Source organism: Gadus macrocephalus, chromosome 14 (assembly GCF_031168955.1).
Source record: "Gadus macrocephalus chromosome 14, ASM3116895v1".
NCBI lineage: Eukaryota > Metazoa > Chordata > Actinopteri > Gadiformes > Gadidae > Gadus > Gadus macrocephalus.
The window spans coordinates 14136041-14150659 of NC_082395.1; the positions used below are offsets into that span (position 1 = coordinate 14136041).

At 43.3% G+C, this 14619-nt stretch overlaps 1 protein-coding gene across 1 annotated transcript in view; it reads right to left on the minus strand.

Annotated features, from left to right (window-relative positions):
• Positions 1 to 118: 118 nt before the first annotated feature.
• Positions 119 to 14619, minus strand: part of dhodh (dihydroorotate dehydrogenase) — a 15687-nt gene continuing 1186 nt past the window's right edge. Inside the window, exons 3-9 of the mRNA XM_060071053.1 lie at positions 13633 to 13832; positions 9066 to 9148; positions 5976 to 6163; positions 4452 to 4565; positions 2312 to 2465; positions 1606 to 1765; positions 119 to 749 (exon numbers count right to left, since the gene is read on the minus strand). Coding sequence (XP_059927036.1) covers positions 518 to 749; positions 1606 to 1765; positions 2312 to 2465; positions 4452 to 4565; positions 5976 to 6163; positions 9066 to 9148; positions 13633 to 13832 — 1131 coding nt within the window. The 3' untranslated portion in view covers positions 119 to 517. The remainder of the gene's footprint in view (positions 750 to 1605; positions 1766 to 2311; positions 2466 to 4451; positions 4566 to 5975; positions 6164 to 9065; positions 9149 to 13632; positions 13833 to 14619) is intronic.

A 14619-nucleotide genomic window follows, 5' to 3' on the forward strand; every position in this document is an offset into this window, starting at 1 on the left:
GACTAGTGTATGATGTTAATTCAATATCCATTAAGGTCTTCATAGCACATATCCATAGCCAAGTCCAGGTTACCCTAGTTTTGCATTGCATTTTGAATAACAATATTACAACGGTATATCTGATTCATACTTTATTTATTTTGTGATCAACTATATGGAGGAATTACTGTTTCATCCCGAACATTATGTTAGGCCATTCATTTGTATTCATTCTCAAATGGTACGTAGTATTGCATCGTGAAAACCCATCTACAACTAAATCCATAAGACACCCAAGGATCACTTTATCAAGCCATAGTTACACTAAAGCCTTACACAGACAGCTGGTCTGTGGACCCCAGAATAATGAAAGGACCTGTATTTCATGAACTAGAAAAAATAATTAGAAAAAAAAAAAATCACCACAGAAAACAAAACGGACGGTGTATTTTTTTAGCATGTGGTTCAGAAGCCTTCAACACCCACCAGGCGTTCTCCAGCTGGCTGTCAAGGGTCAGTCTGACTACTTCCCTGTCTGTCAGACGGTACGGAAAGCCTCTCCTTGGTTTGGCCTTGCTGCAGCGCCCTGGTTCACTTCGCCTGCGGAGCTGGTAGAGACGGCTGCTGGTACCAGGGGTACCATTGTTGAGACCGGGGTCTCTTGGGCCTGGTGTGCCTGGTTGGTGCCGTGTGTTGGTGGGGACTGAGCCTCTGACGCCCCACGGTGGTCAGCTCCCACCGCCTCGGCTATGCAGCTGAATCCCTGGTCCCTGGGGAGGGTTGCAGAAAAGGTTTATGCACACAGACACTCACATGGGGAAAATAAGTATCGAACACTTTTCTTAGTAACGATATTTGTGAATCGGCAAGAAATTCTCACCCGATGTCAGTAACAACCCAAGTAATCCACACATACAAATATATCAAAACAAATGAGTCCATCAATTAAGTTATGTCTAATAAAGCGAATATATACACACACACACACACACACACACACACACACACACACACACACACACACACACACACACACACACACACACACACACACACACACACACACACACACACACACACACACACACACACACACACACACACACACACTAGGGCTGGGCAAGTTTACCCGTTAATTACGCATTAACGCAATCTTGTTTTAACGCGAATAATACAAATTGAGGTATTAATGCACGCTCTTTTTTTTTTTACTTTGATTATGAAAGGTTTTGCCCACAGAATGTCAACATTACATTCATACATTCATGTCAAAGATAATTTTTGTTTTTAGGTCCACTTTCTTTACATTCAATTACACTTGCAGTAAGTGACTGCCTGATTACAAGTGCAGCAAGTGACTGTATACAATTCCCAAATCTGTTTATTCTTGATAATTAAGGTTGTTTTTCTGGCCCTTTGGTGAGCAGGGGTTAGGGGGTGTCCTAAATTAATTGTCTGTAAAGGCATTTGAGAACAGAACTGTGATTAAGAACTATAAAAATGAAAATTACTTGACAATTAAAATGGCCTGGAATGGCTTTTAAGGCATGTTCCTTATCATGCGGGGGGGGGGGGGGGGTTCTGCAGAAGGCCTACTAACGCAGACCCCTCGATCCACCAACTTACTGCAGCAGCTGATGTAGCTCCCGTTTGATCCTGGTGACCAGGGGGGGTCCCTGGTAGGTGAAGGCTGTGTAGAGCTGGACCAGGGAGGCTCCAGCTCGGATCTTATTCAGAGCATCCTGGCCACTGGCCACCCCGCCAATCCCAACAATCGGCACCTTACCTGGAAAACCGCAACAAAACGTAGCGCAGTGGGTAAACTAGAAATGAAACACTAGATACAGTAGGCATAATTGCTTACTAGATTCCCATTCTAAAATTCTAAAAAACGGGGGACGAGCCGCTGCTGCAGTCACGATCGTCATTTCCGGTTAGCGCACCACGGAATATTCGATTTGGAACAACACTGACATCTGAAAATCTGCGCACTTAGTGAGTGTGGACAGTGTACAACGTTTAAGTGTACTCATGGAAGTATGAGTATTGGAACAGAGCAAAGGTCTATTCTTTTGTTTTGTTGAGCTAGTATGACTGGTAATGAGGTAGCAATATGTGTTGTCTAGGTAGTGTTTGTCTTGGGTGTTGTGGAGGTAGAATGGTTGGTGGTGAGGTTTTATATGTGGTGGTCAGGTATTATTGGTGTTGTTTTGGTTTTGGTGGTGGTCTTGGGTGGTGTAGAGGTAGAGTTGGACTTAGCTGGTCTTGGGTGCATAGTGTTAGTATTTGTGAAATAATATGGGTTGTGTTTTTGGGGACCACCCCTTCATACCGCCAGTGAGCCGGAACATTTCTCGGACGGTGTCGGTGGAGAGCTCCCGAAGAGGCCTTCCACTGAGACCCCCCGTCTCTGACCAGCGAGGGTCCTTGAGGCTGGGGGGCCTGGAGACGGTGGTGTTCGACACCATCAGGCCATCCACGCCCAGCTGAAAATGAACACACCAACGACAAACTAGGAAAAATGTTCCTATATAAAAAAAATGTTCCTCTCTCTCTCTCTCTCTCTCTCTCTCTCTCTCTCTCTCAGAGAGATGTTCAGCGGTTGATGTCTGAGAGAGTTTATCTTCTGGGACATGCATACACACACACTTCAATATACATACATAAATACACACATATATATACAGATACAAACATACATACACATATGGTATACATACACATATGGTATACATACCTGTGGAGGCTTCTCCAGTGAGGAGAGGGAGGATGTATACATCTCTACATAACACACACACACACACACACACACACACACACACACACACACACACACACACACACACACACACACACACACACACACACACACACACACACACACACACACACACACACACACACACACACACACACACACACACACACACACACACACGTGTATGTATGTGTATGTATACACACACATATATATATATATATATTCTCCGTATCAACAGCAGGACTAGAACCGAGGGAAAAGACTACAACCACCCCCTTTCCGTTTCCGGTCCAGTTTCCATTTTAATGGATTTACAAAATGCCAAATAAAACACGCCAGAAACTGTATTTCGCTACGATACTTGATCAGGAACATCAACGAACACCACTAACCGCCCGATGAGTTTCACATTTCTGAAAACGAACGATTAGGGTTGTTTTAAGGACAGATTTGGGAATGCACATAGCCAGCCATAGTGAAGCAGGCAGGGTGCAGGGGCAATTCGAGATTAGCCGAATACCCGAGACAGGACCAATATTGAAAAATGTCGGTGTTAACCACTCTATTTCATCCTACACAAACCAGAAAGGGGGCTCAATGTTCAAAATACCGGAATTGTCCTTTAAGTACATTTGGGATGAATGATAATTTGTCACACAATTTGATAATCTAATTTAATTTAAATTGGAGTGGATATAAATTAGAATTTTAAAAGAGCAATTAATCGTGAGTTAACTCACCAATAGTATAAGGTCAAGTTCGATAAAAAAATGAATTGTTTGACAGCACTATTATATGTAAGGGATAATGTATAGAATAGCCGGTCCTTATCGTGAAAATAAGCCCAGACGGGGCAAACAGGACACCAGAACTTGCTTCGCTCTGAAGGGGCGTATTTTCGAGGATGACCAGCGACGTTCTATACACTATTCCTCTTATTACAGGGCTACTTGCCAAAATGAAAAAATAACTTCAGTGTTTCTTTCTACAATTACCATTCGTAATGTAGATCAGCAGAGAAACAGTCCGCCAAAGATGTTGACGTCGCTTAGCAACCGAATACGCTGGGGTTGATAAGTTACCGGAGTACTTGCGGAGTGATATCAAAGACTTGAATCAGAGGCAAAAATTCACTCGCCTTGACAGCGGTCATTACATGCTTAGCAAAGGTTAATTAACGAAAAATTCACCGCCAGAAGTCGGGAAGGCCCATGCAAGTGAAAGAAGAGTTCCATAGCATCGAGAAGAGCAGCTTAATAAGCAACCATAATTGCCTGCCGAACGTTGGAAAGGCCCATTCGACGATTAATCAACAGTTGGTTTGACCTGACAAATCAGATTTGACTGACCGGCCACTTTGCTAGGAAGCCCTGTTTCCTCAGCAGGTATTTTATCGAACTTGACCTTATACTATTGGTGAGTTAACTCACGATTTAGTTCTGTTGAAAATCCAATATCTTTTTAATAAAAAAAATATATTTATCAGACAGTGCAGTAATAAGCGTAATTTCAGTTGCAAACGTTTATGGTGCATAATAGGTATTAAATAGTGCACTCATTCTGCAACATTGAGATTTGTACCCTCCGTTTTCGACCGGTCTACAAAATAGCAACATCCAAAAATAGTGTGTTTTATACGAAACGAGTAAACGCAGAATGCCATTCTTGACAATGCCATTCTTGTTACCATTTAGTACAGATGAAGGCTGACCTCTATTACGACTTCGGCGATGTCTTGCATGTCTTGAGGAGAGAGGTCTGGGGCGATCTTCACTAACACTGGAGGTTTCCTCTCACACTGCAGGGCATCTCGCTCCTTCAGCACCTGTTTCACCAACATAAACAATTGGGTTCACCAACATTACAATCACAATTAGGGCATTTAGCAGACTCTTTTATCCAACCATGCAAGGCGACAGCCAGCTCGTCAGGAGCAGTTAGGGTTAAGTGTCTTGCTCAGGGACACTCAGCTAGGAGGATCTGGGGATCGAACTAGCAGGCTGAGCTAAGCCGACCCGTCATATACACTTATACACATAAACATCATACACAACATAGAAAGTGCTGTTATTCATGTTATATGTGTATATTTTCTGATTCACTGCCGATGTGAGGGGCAGGACATCGCAGCAGCTCCATGTTGTCTTCCATGGCAAGTTTTGGGAAATAGTTTGACTAACACTTATTCTACTACCGTCCTGTATTTCCTGCTGTGGCATCCTCCTTTGCTGTCTGCGATCAATAAAGTGTAGTTATTTCTTATCTTACCCTATCTTATAGTATTGCAAAATGACTGCTGTTTTATGACTGTGCGGGCGACCTTGATGTTGGTTAGAACTGTTCAGACAATATGGCCTCTTCTACCTCATGGAGCTTAGGCTCCCCTCCTCCAAAGTGATACCTTATGAGGGCACCCTCCCACTAGGCCATCTGTACTGTGAGCAAGTCTGTTTGACACCTGTACCTTACTCAAGTACGATTGCAACCCCCCCCCCCCCCCCATAGTTTTCTTTTATCAAAGACAAAGACACACATATTTATCTCAAGTGTAGACACAATGAATGCATTACAACTATGATCATGAGCAGTTCTAACTGGAGAGAAAGAAAGCTGCGAGCTGCTGATCATGTGAGAAAATGTGATGCAGTCGTATTAAACAAAGACGTTGAAAGGTGATGCGATTTACGAGAGAGACGCAGAGGAACTGGCCTTACGAGGCTTTTGTCGGGAGAAAAAACAAGTCGTCAGCAAAATAAAGAATATGTTGGCATTTTTGCACTTGTAAATAGTTAATCGCGTTTGAAGCTTACACTCAGACGTGAACTTATTCTCCAAGTAACCAAGAAAGCCTGCGCCGTGACGAACGGGGGGTTTTGGATCAAAAACTCAACTTTGCTATCGCACCAACGTGAACCCACTCTTGAACCGCTTGCCGCCATGTTTATTGTTTAATGGGATTGAAGGGTCGCAGGGACTATACGTCATCCAACTCAGGTTGCGTAGCCGTGCGTGTGTTGGCTCATTAGCATCTGTACCGTGGCCTGAGCCCACCTCTCCGAAGTGTGCTCAGGGCACGGAATTGAAGTGGGCTTGAGTACGTTTGAAGTGCTCACACTAGCCAAACGATCTAGCTTTAGGGGCGCAGAGGTGTCAAACGGACTTGGAGACTGTACAGATGGCCTAGTGTGAGTGCACCCTAAAGCAGCATATTGGCTACCCTCCTCCCATACGATACCTTATGAAGCAGTGTGTGCAGGTGCGCCTTCCCCTGCAGGTCTCTGAGGCCAGGTGTGTTGGGACTGCTCACGTTGACCACCAGGTAGTCCGCCAGGGGGCCCATCACCCGCACCCCCTCCATGAAGTCCGCTGATGCATCCTGGGAAAGTTTGTTCTTCCCCAGATTGATGCCAAGCGGCAGGCCAGCTAGACACAGAGAGACCCACAATTATACACACACACACACACACCAGATGACATTGACGCACAAATACAGGACAAACGTCATATCCACATAATTACATGCATTACACAGAGAAACACACATATAGAAACACACATATTAGAATATCAAACAGGCACACTGAGGTAGACATGCACAAAACATGTCAGGAAACGTTGACAGTTTGTGAGCGTTGCGTCTGTTGAGTGAGTGAGAGGTTGCGGAAGCACAGCTCAGGCTGCCGGACGGCGCTGCAAGGAACTTTTATAAACGCAATATTGTTATCCCGCAGTCATCAGCCCGACAGCCCCGAAACGTTAACGGCCCACCGAGAATTCTCCCGACTCTCCTGATTACAACTCTGCCACTGTGTGTGTGTGTGTGTGTGTGTGTGTGTGTGTGTGTGTGTGTGTGTGTGTGTGTGTGTGTGTGTGTGTGTGTGTGTGTGTGTGTGTGTGTGTGTGTGTGTGTGTGTGTGTGTGTGTGTGTTTCGATAGCCTGGTAATGTGTATAGGCCTTCGTACGGTAGGAATATTCATACTGGTTTAAATAATAAATGTTATAGTATTTCCCATCTTTGCTGAGCAAGAGTTTTGTTCGAAAGTTCAGTGATTGAAACAAATAAAAGCCTGGGCTATTGAAGTTTTACGGTAGGACTACCACTGTCATGCACCTACCCGATGTCAAGTGGACCGGGTTGAATTCATTGCGGGTCTCTCTTCTTACCGTCCTTCTTAACACTCTCTGATCTCACTTAAAGGCTAGCAGCCCGAAATCAAGGAATATTTAGAATAGAATAAAATTTGCGATTAAAATCAGCACTAATATATATATATATTTACACACACACACACACACACACACACACACACACACACACACACACACACACACACACACACACACACACACACACACACACACACACACACACACACACACACACACACTTAACCCTTTAAATTATATTCAGGGCTAATTAAATAATATGTAGTAACGCCACTGCCCCCTACCATTTGTCCCTGCAGGGATTAAAAATGAACGACGTCACGTCGTCCCGGGGACGCGATTATAAACACGTAATTAATTGATCAATATTCTCTCTCGGGTCGACCTCCAGATGAAGAGAATTTTGTGGGCACTGACTTCATTTTTCTGTTTAAATTTACACTTTCTGCGAACCAGAACGGAATGACGGTCGGTGGAAAAGGCTTGTGTGAAAAGGTAAATGGAAAAACGACGATTGGACGATGGTTCAATTGGCTGGCGCGCTCGCGTTTGTGTTGTTCAGTGAGACGCAGGGACTGCTTGCAACAATGGTGACGGCCTCTTTACACTGCCAAGCCAGTTCGGTCGTGGCTTGGCACATCCGGCGATTTCACCATCTTATCTCTTCCTGTGTAAAACCGAGGAAGAGATAATCGATTACAGTGATTAACAGCCTACTGTTGCAAGAGTAGCGCATCTCTTTGAGAGAATAGCGGAGCCAGTGTGTAGTATGCGTGTGGAGTGAGCAGTGAAGCTAATGAGAGAGAGACCGCGTATGCGGAGTGAGTGGGGAAGCAAGAGAGAGAGAAAAGACGCGTTTAGTAGCAGAGAGTAGTGAAAAACTGGGTGTTCGTTTGTTAATGCAGCATAAGCAAATGTACAGTGATCTCCATCTAAGCAAATAAAGCGGCAGCATCACAGAGGAGTTTCCCGTGTCTTGTTGCCAGTTTACTGAGTGAACCGACGTATGGTGTGACTAGGGATCTCCTGGAGAATACAGTATCTCCCCTGTGCTTCCCGACGACGTTCTTGAAGCTGAAACAGGACAGGCTAAGACTACATAGGAACACGATCTCATTCAAAGAAACACAAGGATTACAATTATTACGACTAACTGCATTGTGCTATCATATAATACTGTTACACTATCGACATTGATATGACGTTTTCCAACAGTATAATCAAAATAATAAAGCAGGCTATTAATACTGTTGTTTGTACTATCATTCCAATAACGCAAGGAGCCAAATGGTGCTTCTTTGGCTAATAGTAGTTCCTAGCTGCTTAAACCTCTTTGTCTTTGGAATGCGCACCAATGTTTACTCTCGTATCTTTCCTCTTGTCAGATAATCTTCATGGGTCATTTGATTCACCTGTACATTTCAATTTATATGGAAAGCTTCGGCAACAGAAGTTGCGGCAAACTGGCGAATAATCCTGTTCCATCACAAGGGAGCAATAAAAACATTGAATGAAAAAAACTATAGAGTGAATCGCCATCTATTTCTCCGACTTCCGTCCTCACTCCCTGTGTTTCCCGTCTTCCCGGTATTTCTGCCGGATGCCTGTGCTTAAGGGGAAATTTCGCCAATCAGACTTGACAAAAATTGCCCGGGACGTTTCAATTAAAAAATATCAGGATTTCGCTGAAATAAGAAGTGGTTAAAAAATATATATAAATAACCTAGTTCTGGTCGTTTTTAGAAAATAATATGACAAAATCTACATATTCTACCTTTAATTATTATACTTTCATTTGTTGCATATTTTTGTAGTTGTAATATTGCTAGTATAATTTCGAAAGTTTGAGCGAGAGAGATTTTATGTTTCCTAGTTTGCAGTGATTGTTTCTGTCGCAGCTCAACACCAGCGAGCAAGCAAGGGAGCGAAAGAGAGAGTATCTGTTTGAATTGTTTAAGGACTAGTAAATTGAGGCATCAGAGATTATAAAAAGATAAGGGAGATCCGGCTTGGAGGAGGTAGAGATTATGAGGAAAATGAAGTAATGGTGAGAGGAATGACTTGAGACACATACATGATGTGTACTACAGTATACAGGATGAGAGAGTTTATTAGAGAAGTAGGCAGGCACCAGGGCTGTTTCCTCTCTCCTCCTACCTTTCCTAAGCTGCTGCTGGGACGCCTCCCTAGTCTTCAGCCTATGTTGAGCCTCAAGCAGACCACAGCTGTTGAACCCATACCTATAGGACACCACAAACACCAAACATTACATACTAAGCCCATTAATCGAGACCAAACTGCACTCTCTGGTTCTCAGCCTTACACTAATATTATATCCAAACACACCAAATATCCTATCCAAATATCCTTTAAACATGGTTATATGACTTATGCGATCATCCACATATCTATGCCATTTCATCAGTTCTTGATATACGATTGTAATTTAGAGAAAACAGGTCTCCCTAAAACACTATTCGACATTCCACCTTACTTTCAATGCAGGTAATTATCGTTTTGTGAGGCTGTAGTGCGTGCTAGTATACTCAATACTATCCTGGAAGACTAACCCTCATTTGGAACAGTGTTAATTTCATTGACGAATAATTATCGTCCTAGTTTTCGACATGATTTCAAACAAGACGAATCAATTCCTTTTTCGAAATAACAATCTATTTTTGATGACAAACTATGACAAAAACTATTTTTTTCAAGCTATATTATCAGCTAAAACGAAACTGGTGTGGTCGCTAAACTTGGAATACAGTACAAGCTAAAATAATCCACTGCTGTCCTGTAACGTTACTGGAGCTCCGTGCTGTGGACACCACAGCGGAGAACAGAAACACAGGATTGACTCTGGTTTCTGAGACATACATATTTTTTCAATGACTAAAATTAAAAAGCCATCTACAGAGCCGTAGCCCAACTTTTTTTTAAAAGCCACGCAGCGTCACAGATAGCCACACTTACATACAGTTCCGTTCTTATGACGGGAGAAAGGAGCAGCAATGCATGATAGAGAGACAACTTGGAGCTGTGTGTGTGCGTTTGTATAAGGGAGAGAGGGGAGTGAATGAGACAGAAAAATCTGAACTTGATTGCTCCAGTATACAGTTATTATTCCTCTAAATACCTTGGATATTTTGGTGAAAGGACACAGTGTAAGCTTATCTTCACTAGGCTATATAGGTTGAGAAATCCATCACACACACACACACACACACACACACACACACACACACACACACACACACACACACACACACACACACACACACACACACACACACACACACACACACACACACACACACACACACACACACACACACACACACACACACAACAACTAGGGCTAAGTTAGTTAGATAGGTTTGATAGGATCCAGGTTGTTTACAAGTCTAAAAGTAGGGAGTAGCTTTGTTAGTTTCACATTGTTGGGTTGGGTTTGCTAAAGTGACACTAAGATGTCTGTTGAAGTGTCCATCGGAACCTCTGCTTCACCAATGCACCAAGGAGCAACTGTTGAACAACGCTGAGGATTTTGAAAGGGTAATTGGAACAAATAGGTTAAGGAAACTAAAGAACATCCTTAAAGTAAATTTACAAGAAAAGGGAATCTTGGAGGACGATAAAGGTGAGTCGCTGGGCTTACTTTTGAACAGCAAAAAGAGCTGCTTAAGTTAAAGATGGAGTTGGAAAATGGTAAATGTCAGAAAGAAGTAGAATTAGAAATGAAAAAACAGAAAATGTAACTGGGACACCAATTGGCTGAGGTAAGGAGTAGACTTGACATAGCCTACACACAAAACATTATAAAATAAAACAACTAAAACATTGGCAGGGGAGAGAGGGGATATCAATATTGCAAGACATTTTGGGAGGCTCAAGGAGGAGAGCAATATCAAACTTCTGTGTATGCAAGCGCGTAGGCCTCTGTAATGGCGCATTCCCACTTGGCGGTTCGGTGCGGTAAGGTGCAGTACTGTTTGCGTTTCCTCTGCCAAAAGTTGGTTAGAGTCCGGCATTAAGCGCGCTGAGCCGCTGCTATGTTATGCCGCGTTTCCACTGCAGGTTGCGGAACGGATCGGATCGGATCGCAAAGGTGCGGTAGGGAGGGGGCGGTATAGCCCAGCTCAATTTCGAGGTCGCGTTTCCACCGCCGACAGTACCCTTTAAGGTAGGCCGGATGTCGATCGCCGCGGCAGCTACGTAAACATCGTAAACAACGTCTTCCTCCCCAAGAATGCCGACGAACGTCTCCACCTCCTTGTTCGCACAAGCAAGCGTTTTACGCGACATGTTAATTATAAAGAATAATACCTCGAGGCTACTGTTCGTTTGTTTTTATCCCCGTGTCGCCCGGAAGTGATGATTCTGTCGACCAATCAACGGAGGGGGTGTGTAGCTAGAATTTCCCGGGACCCTTTCAGGCGTCTCGTCTCGTTTTCAGTACCCCAATGGAGGAGTCCTGAAAACGAGGCCAAAACGGGTACGGCGCTAAGTCCGGGTCACGCCCACTTTTGGCGGTGGAAACGCGACCCGATCCGCACCTTTGCGATCCGATCCGTTCCGCACCCTGCAGTGGAAACGCGCCATTACGGTACTCGGGATAAAAAGCCTTCTAAAAGAGTGCCGAAAAGGTGGAGCTACACACGCCGTCCGTTGATTGGTGACCGAGTCGTTACTTCCGTGCGACAGGGGGATAAAAACAAACTAGGTATTGCTGGAAAACGGCGAAAACTTTGTTTATTGAACAACTTGCACGGGGCATATGCACACTGGACCAAGTGTGGAGGAGCAACTTGGGCGACAGGCCTGGTATCACAAGGTATACTAGCTTCTGGAAACATTGGACCCGAAGCTTTTAAATGCGTTTGTATTATAATTGGTAATGCCTCATTTGCATCCTTCTTAAATGTTTTTTATATATACTTTTTTTTTTTTTTTTTTTTTTCATATATGTACTGTGTTGTCTTTGTGGACCTTCCTGGGTCTTGAATAAAGTTATGATAATATTATATTAGTAAGATAGGCCTACCTACAGGTCTAGACAAACATGTAGCCTGTCAAAAACAACAGATGTTTAGTGAAAGTCCTATTATTTCATTTATTAAAAATCACACTTTTATGGAGCAAATCCAAAATAACCAAAGCTCCTAACATCGCAATGCTACCACCAGTTTACAGACAGGCTAGGCCTGCAGTCACGACAAACACATTGTCTATAAATACAAAACGGTTTCAACAAAAAACAAATTAATCATGCTTTTGATTTGCGTAACATGCCAGCCACCTTTCAGTGTTTAATGAATAGCTACTATGATGAGCTACTGTTTCTTACATGGCTAAAGTGGTGAGGCAAGGTTAGTTTGCCATTCAGGCCTACCCTCATCCAGCAAAGAAGAAAGCTGGTTTTGAGCGGGTCTGCAGGATCGCACTCTGCACAACCCAGTCAGTAAAAAAGTTAACGTCATGGTCACGTACGACTCCGTAGTCAACACTCTCCAAGCATCGAGCTACTGGCAAATTTCTCTGCAAAGGACAGGATCTCACTGAGGAAGGTTGCTGCTTCGCTGTACATTTTCTCCAGACAGACAGTCATAGTTTGGCGACATGGCACTGTGTAATCTTCCCTTCGACTACGCTTATGGGCAGCATAACTCTTAAAAAATAGTTTTTTAGGATTTACATTTTTAGAGTCTACTTGATTACGAGTCGAGAATCGATTGTTCACATCCCTAATCTTAAACTGATGCTTCAGTGCAGTAGCCACAGAAGAGCTATGTGAATAAATAAACAAGCACTAAAAGGTTAAATGTACAGTGTAAAACATGTAAAAAAGACAAGAGGCTGACAATATCAAGATCAATAATTATTTGTGTAGCCTGTAGTGATGGGTCGGTCGCGAACGATTCGGTCGGAACGAACGAATCCCGAAGGTGAATGACGAGAACATTTTCACAAAACAAGAGAACTATGACAAAAATATGGTCACGTATATACATTTACAAACAAACAGAGCTTCATCTCCCCGCGTCCTTATATTGATTGAGTCTAAAACGTTCTCATCGATTCAGCCAATGAGAGCAGGTAGCAAACGCGCTGTCATGGCCCATGGGTAAACAAATGATAAGGCACCACCACACAAATTAACTAATGATCGCTGTAGGCTTCTATATCATGCAAGCACTTCATGTTTTCTTTTTATTTTGTTCTACATCACAATTGTATGATAATAAATAATAAAGTATTGTTTTTACCTACCATTACAAGTCTCGTTTGGTCTAGTTGCTAACGTGTTTCAATGCTTATTAGCGCTACTTGGAAGACGGCATTTAATTCTTACTGAACCCCATTATGTATTAAGGATATCAATCAGCCCAAGATTAAAACAAACAGTAAAGCCCACATCTCTGCTTGATTTGATTGCCTGCCTTGGGCAAGTGTGACAATGACATGTGGTTCGACTCCCCGCGCTGAAAAGTTGGGAATATTTGAACTTTTATGCGCATGTAAAAACCGCTAGAAAAGCGGGACTCCATACTTAACCAGAAGCCTATTACCGTCACTGCAGGCCTAACTGTTAACGGACTGAGATGAACGGCTTGAATGACACAATTTAGGACCATTGGCACCTCTAAGCACCATGTTCGTAATATCTGTGATTAAGGGCAATACAAATGACTTGATTAATGGTGGCTTGGAGTCATGAGCCTACCTGTTAATGACGGCTTGGTCCGCCGGTAGTCTGAACACGCGGGGCTTTGGGTTTCCCTCCTGCGGTCTGGGGGTGATAGTGCCCACCTCTACAAAGCCGAAGCCCACTTTAAACAAGCCGTCTACAGCCTCGCCATGCTTGTCGAAGCCCGCTGCTATCCCAATGGGGTTCCGGAACTTCCTGCCCATCACGGTCACTTCCTGTGTGGGTGAGGAGGACATTCACTCATTTCAAATACAATGGCGATGATTTTAGTGTTTAATGTGATGTTTTCATTGCATCGTGTTGCTTCTCAAAGAGAGCATGCAGTGTGTTGTTCCTGCTCTGGGTTTACTACAGCTGTCCATAGACAAGGCGCATTACTGACTGCTTCAACAAACAAATTTACTTTTCACAACATTACATACTTGTCATACGTCTCATTTCAGCATCTGCATTCAATTTGATATACATATAGGCTACTTATAGCCTATATAATATAATAAGGGTAAAAAATAACTTTTATACATCTTTGAAATCAAACACTGGCCGGTCTTTATGGAGACAGAGATTTACGTTCCGTCTGATTATGCACGGTATTTACATCCTGTCACTACAAATTTGAAAAAAACACATTTTCAATAGAGGTGGCTGTCGAAACACGAATACAGTGATTTCTAAGGTCTAGTCACTCTGCTGTGTTGGCGGTTCTTTTACCAAAGCGTGTTGCTGTGTGGAGAGACACAAACATTCAGTATTGGTGACCAATTTTGGTCTTGGGACCCAAATTGTGTGTGTGGGAAAAGTTTGACTAGAGTGACTGAGCACCCTGCACGCACCCTGTCGATAGTAGCTTAAAGCAACGTTTCAATTTTCTCGCAAAGCTGCATTTTCTTCTGTGTCAACATGCCGATTTCTACTTTATTTAAAGCATGGCAAGGCTTGGGCCCAAAGGGTGTGGGCTGTGGTTCATACCTAAACACAGGACATACGGGGACAGAGCATGTG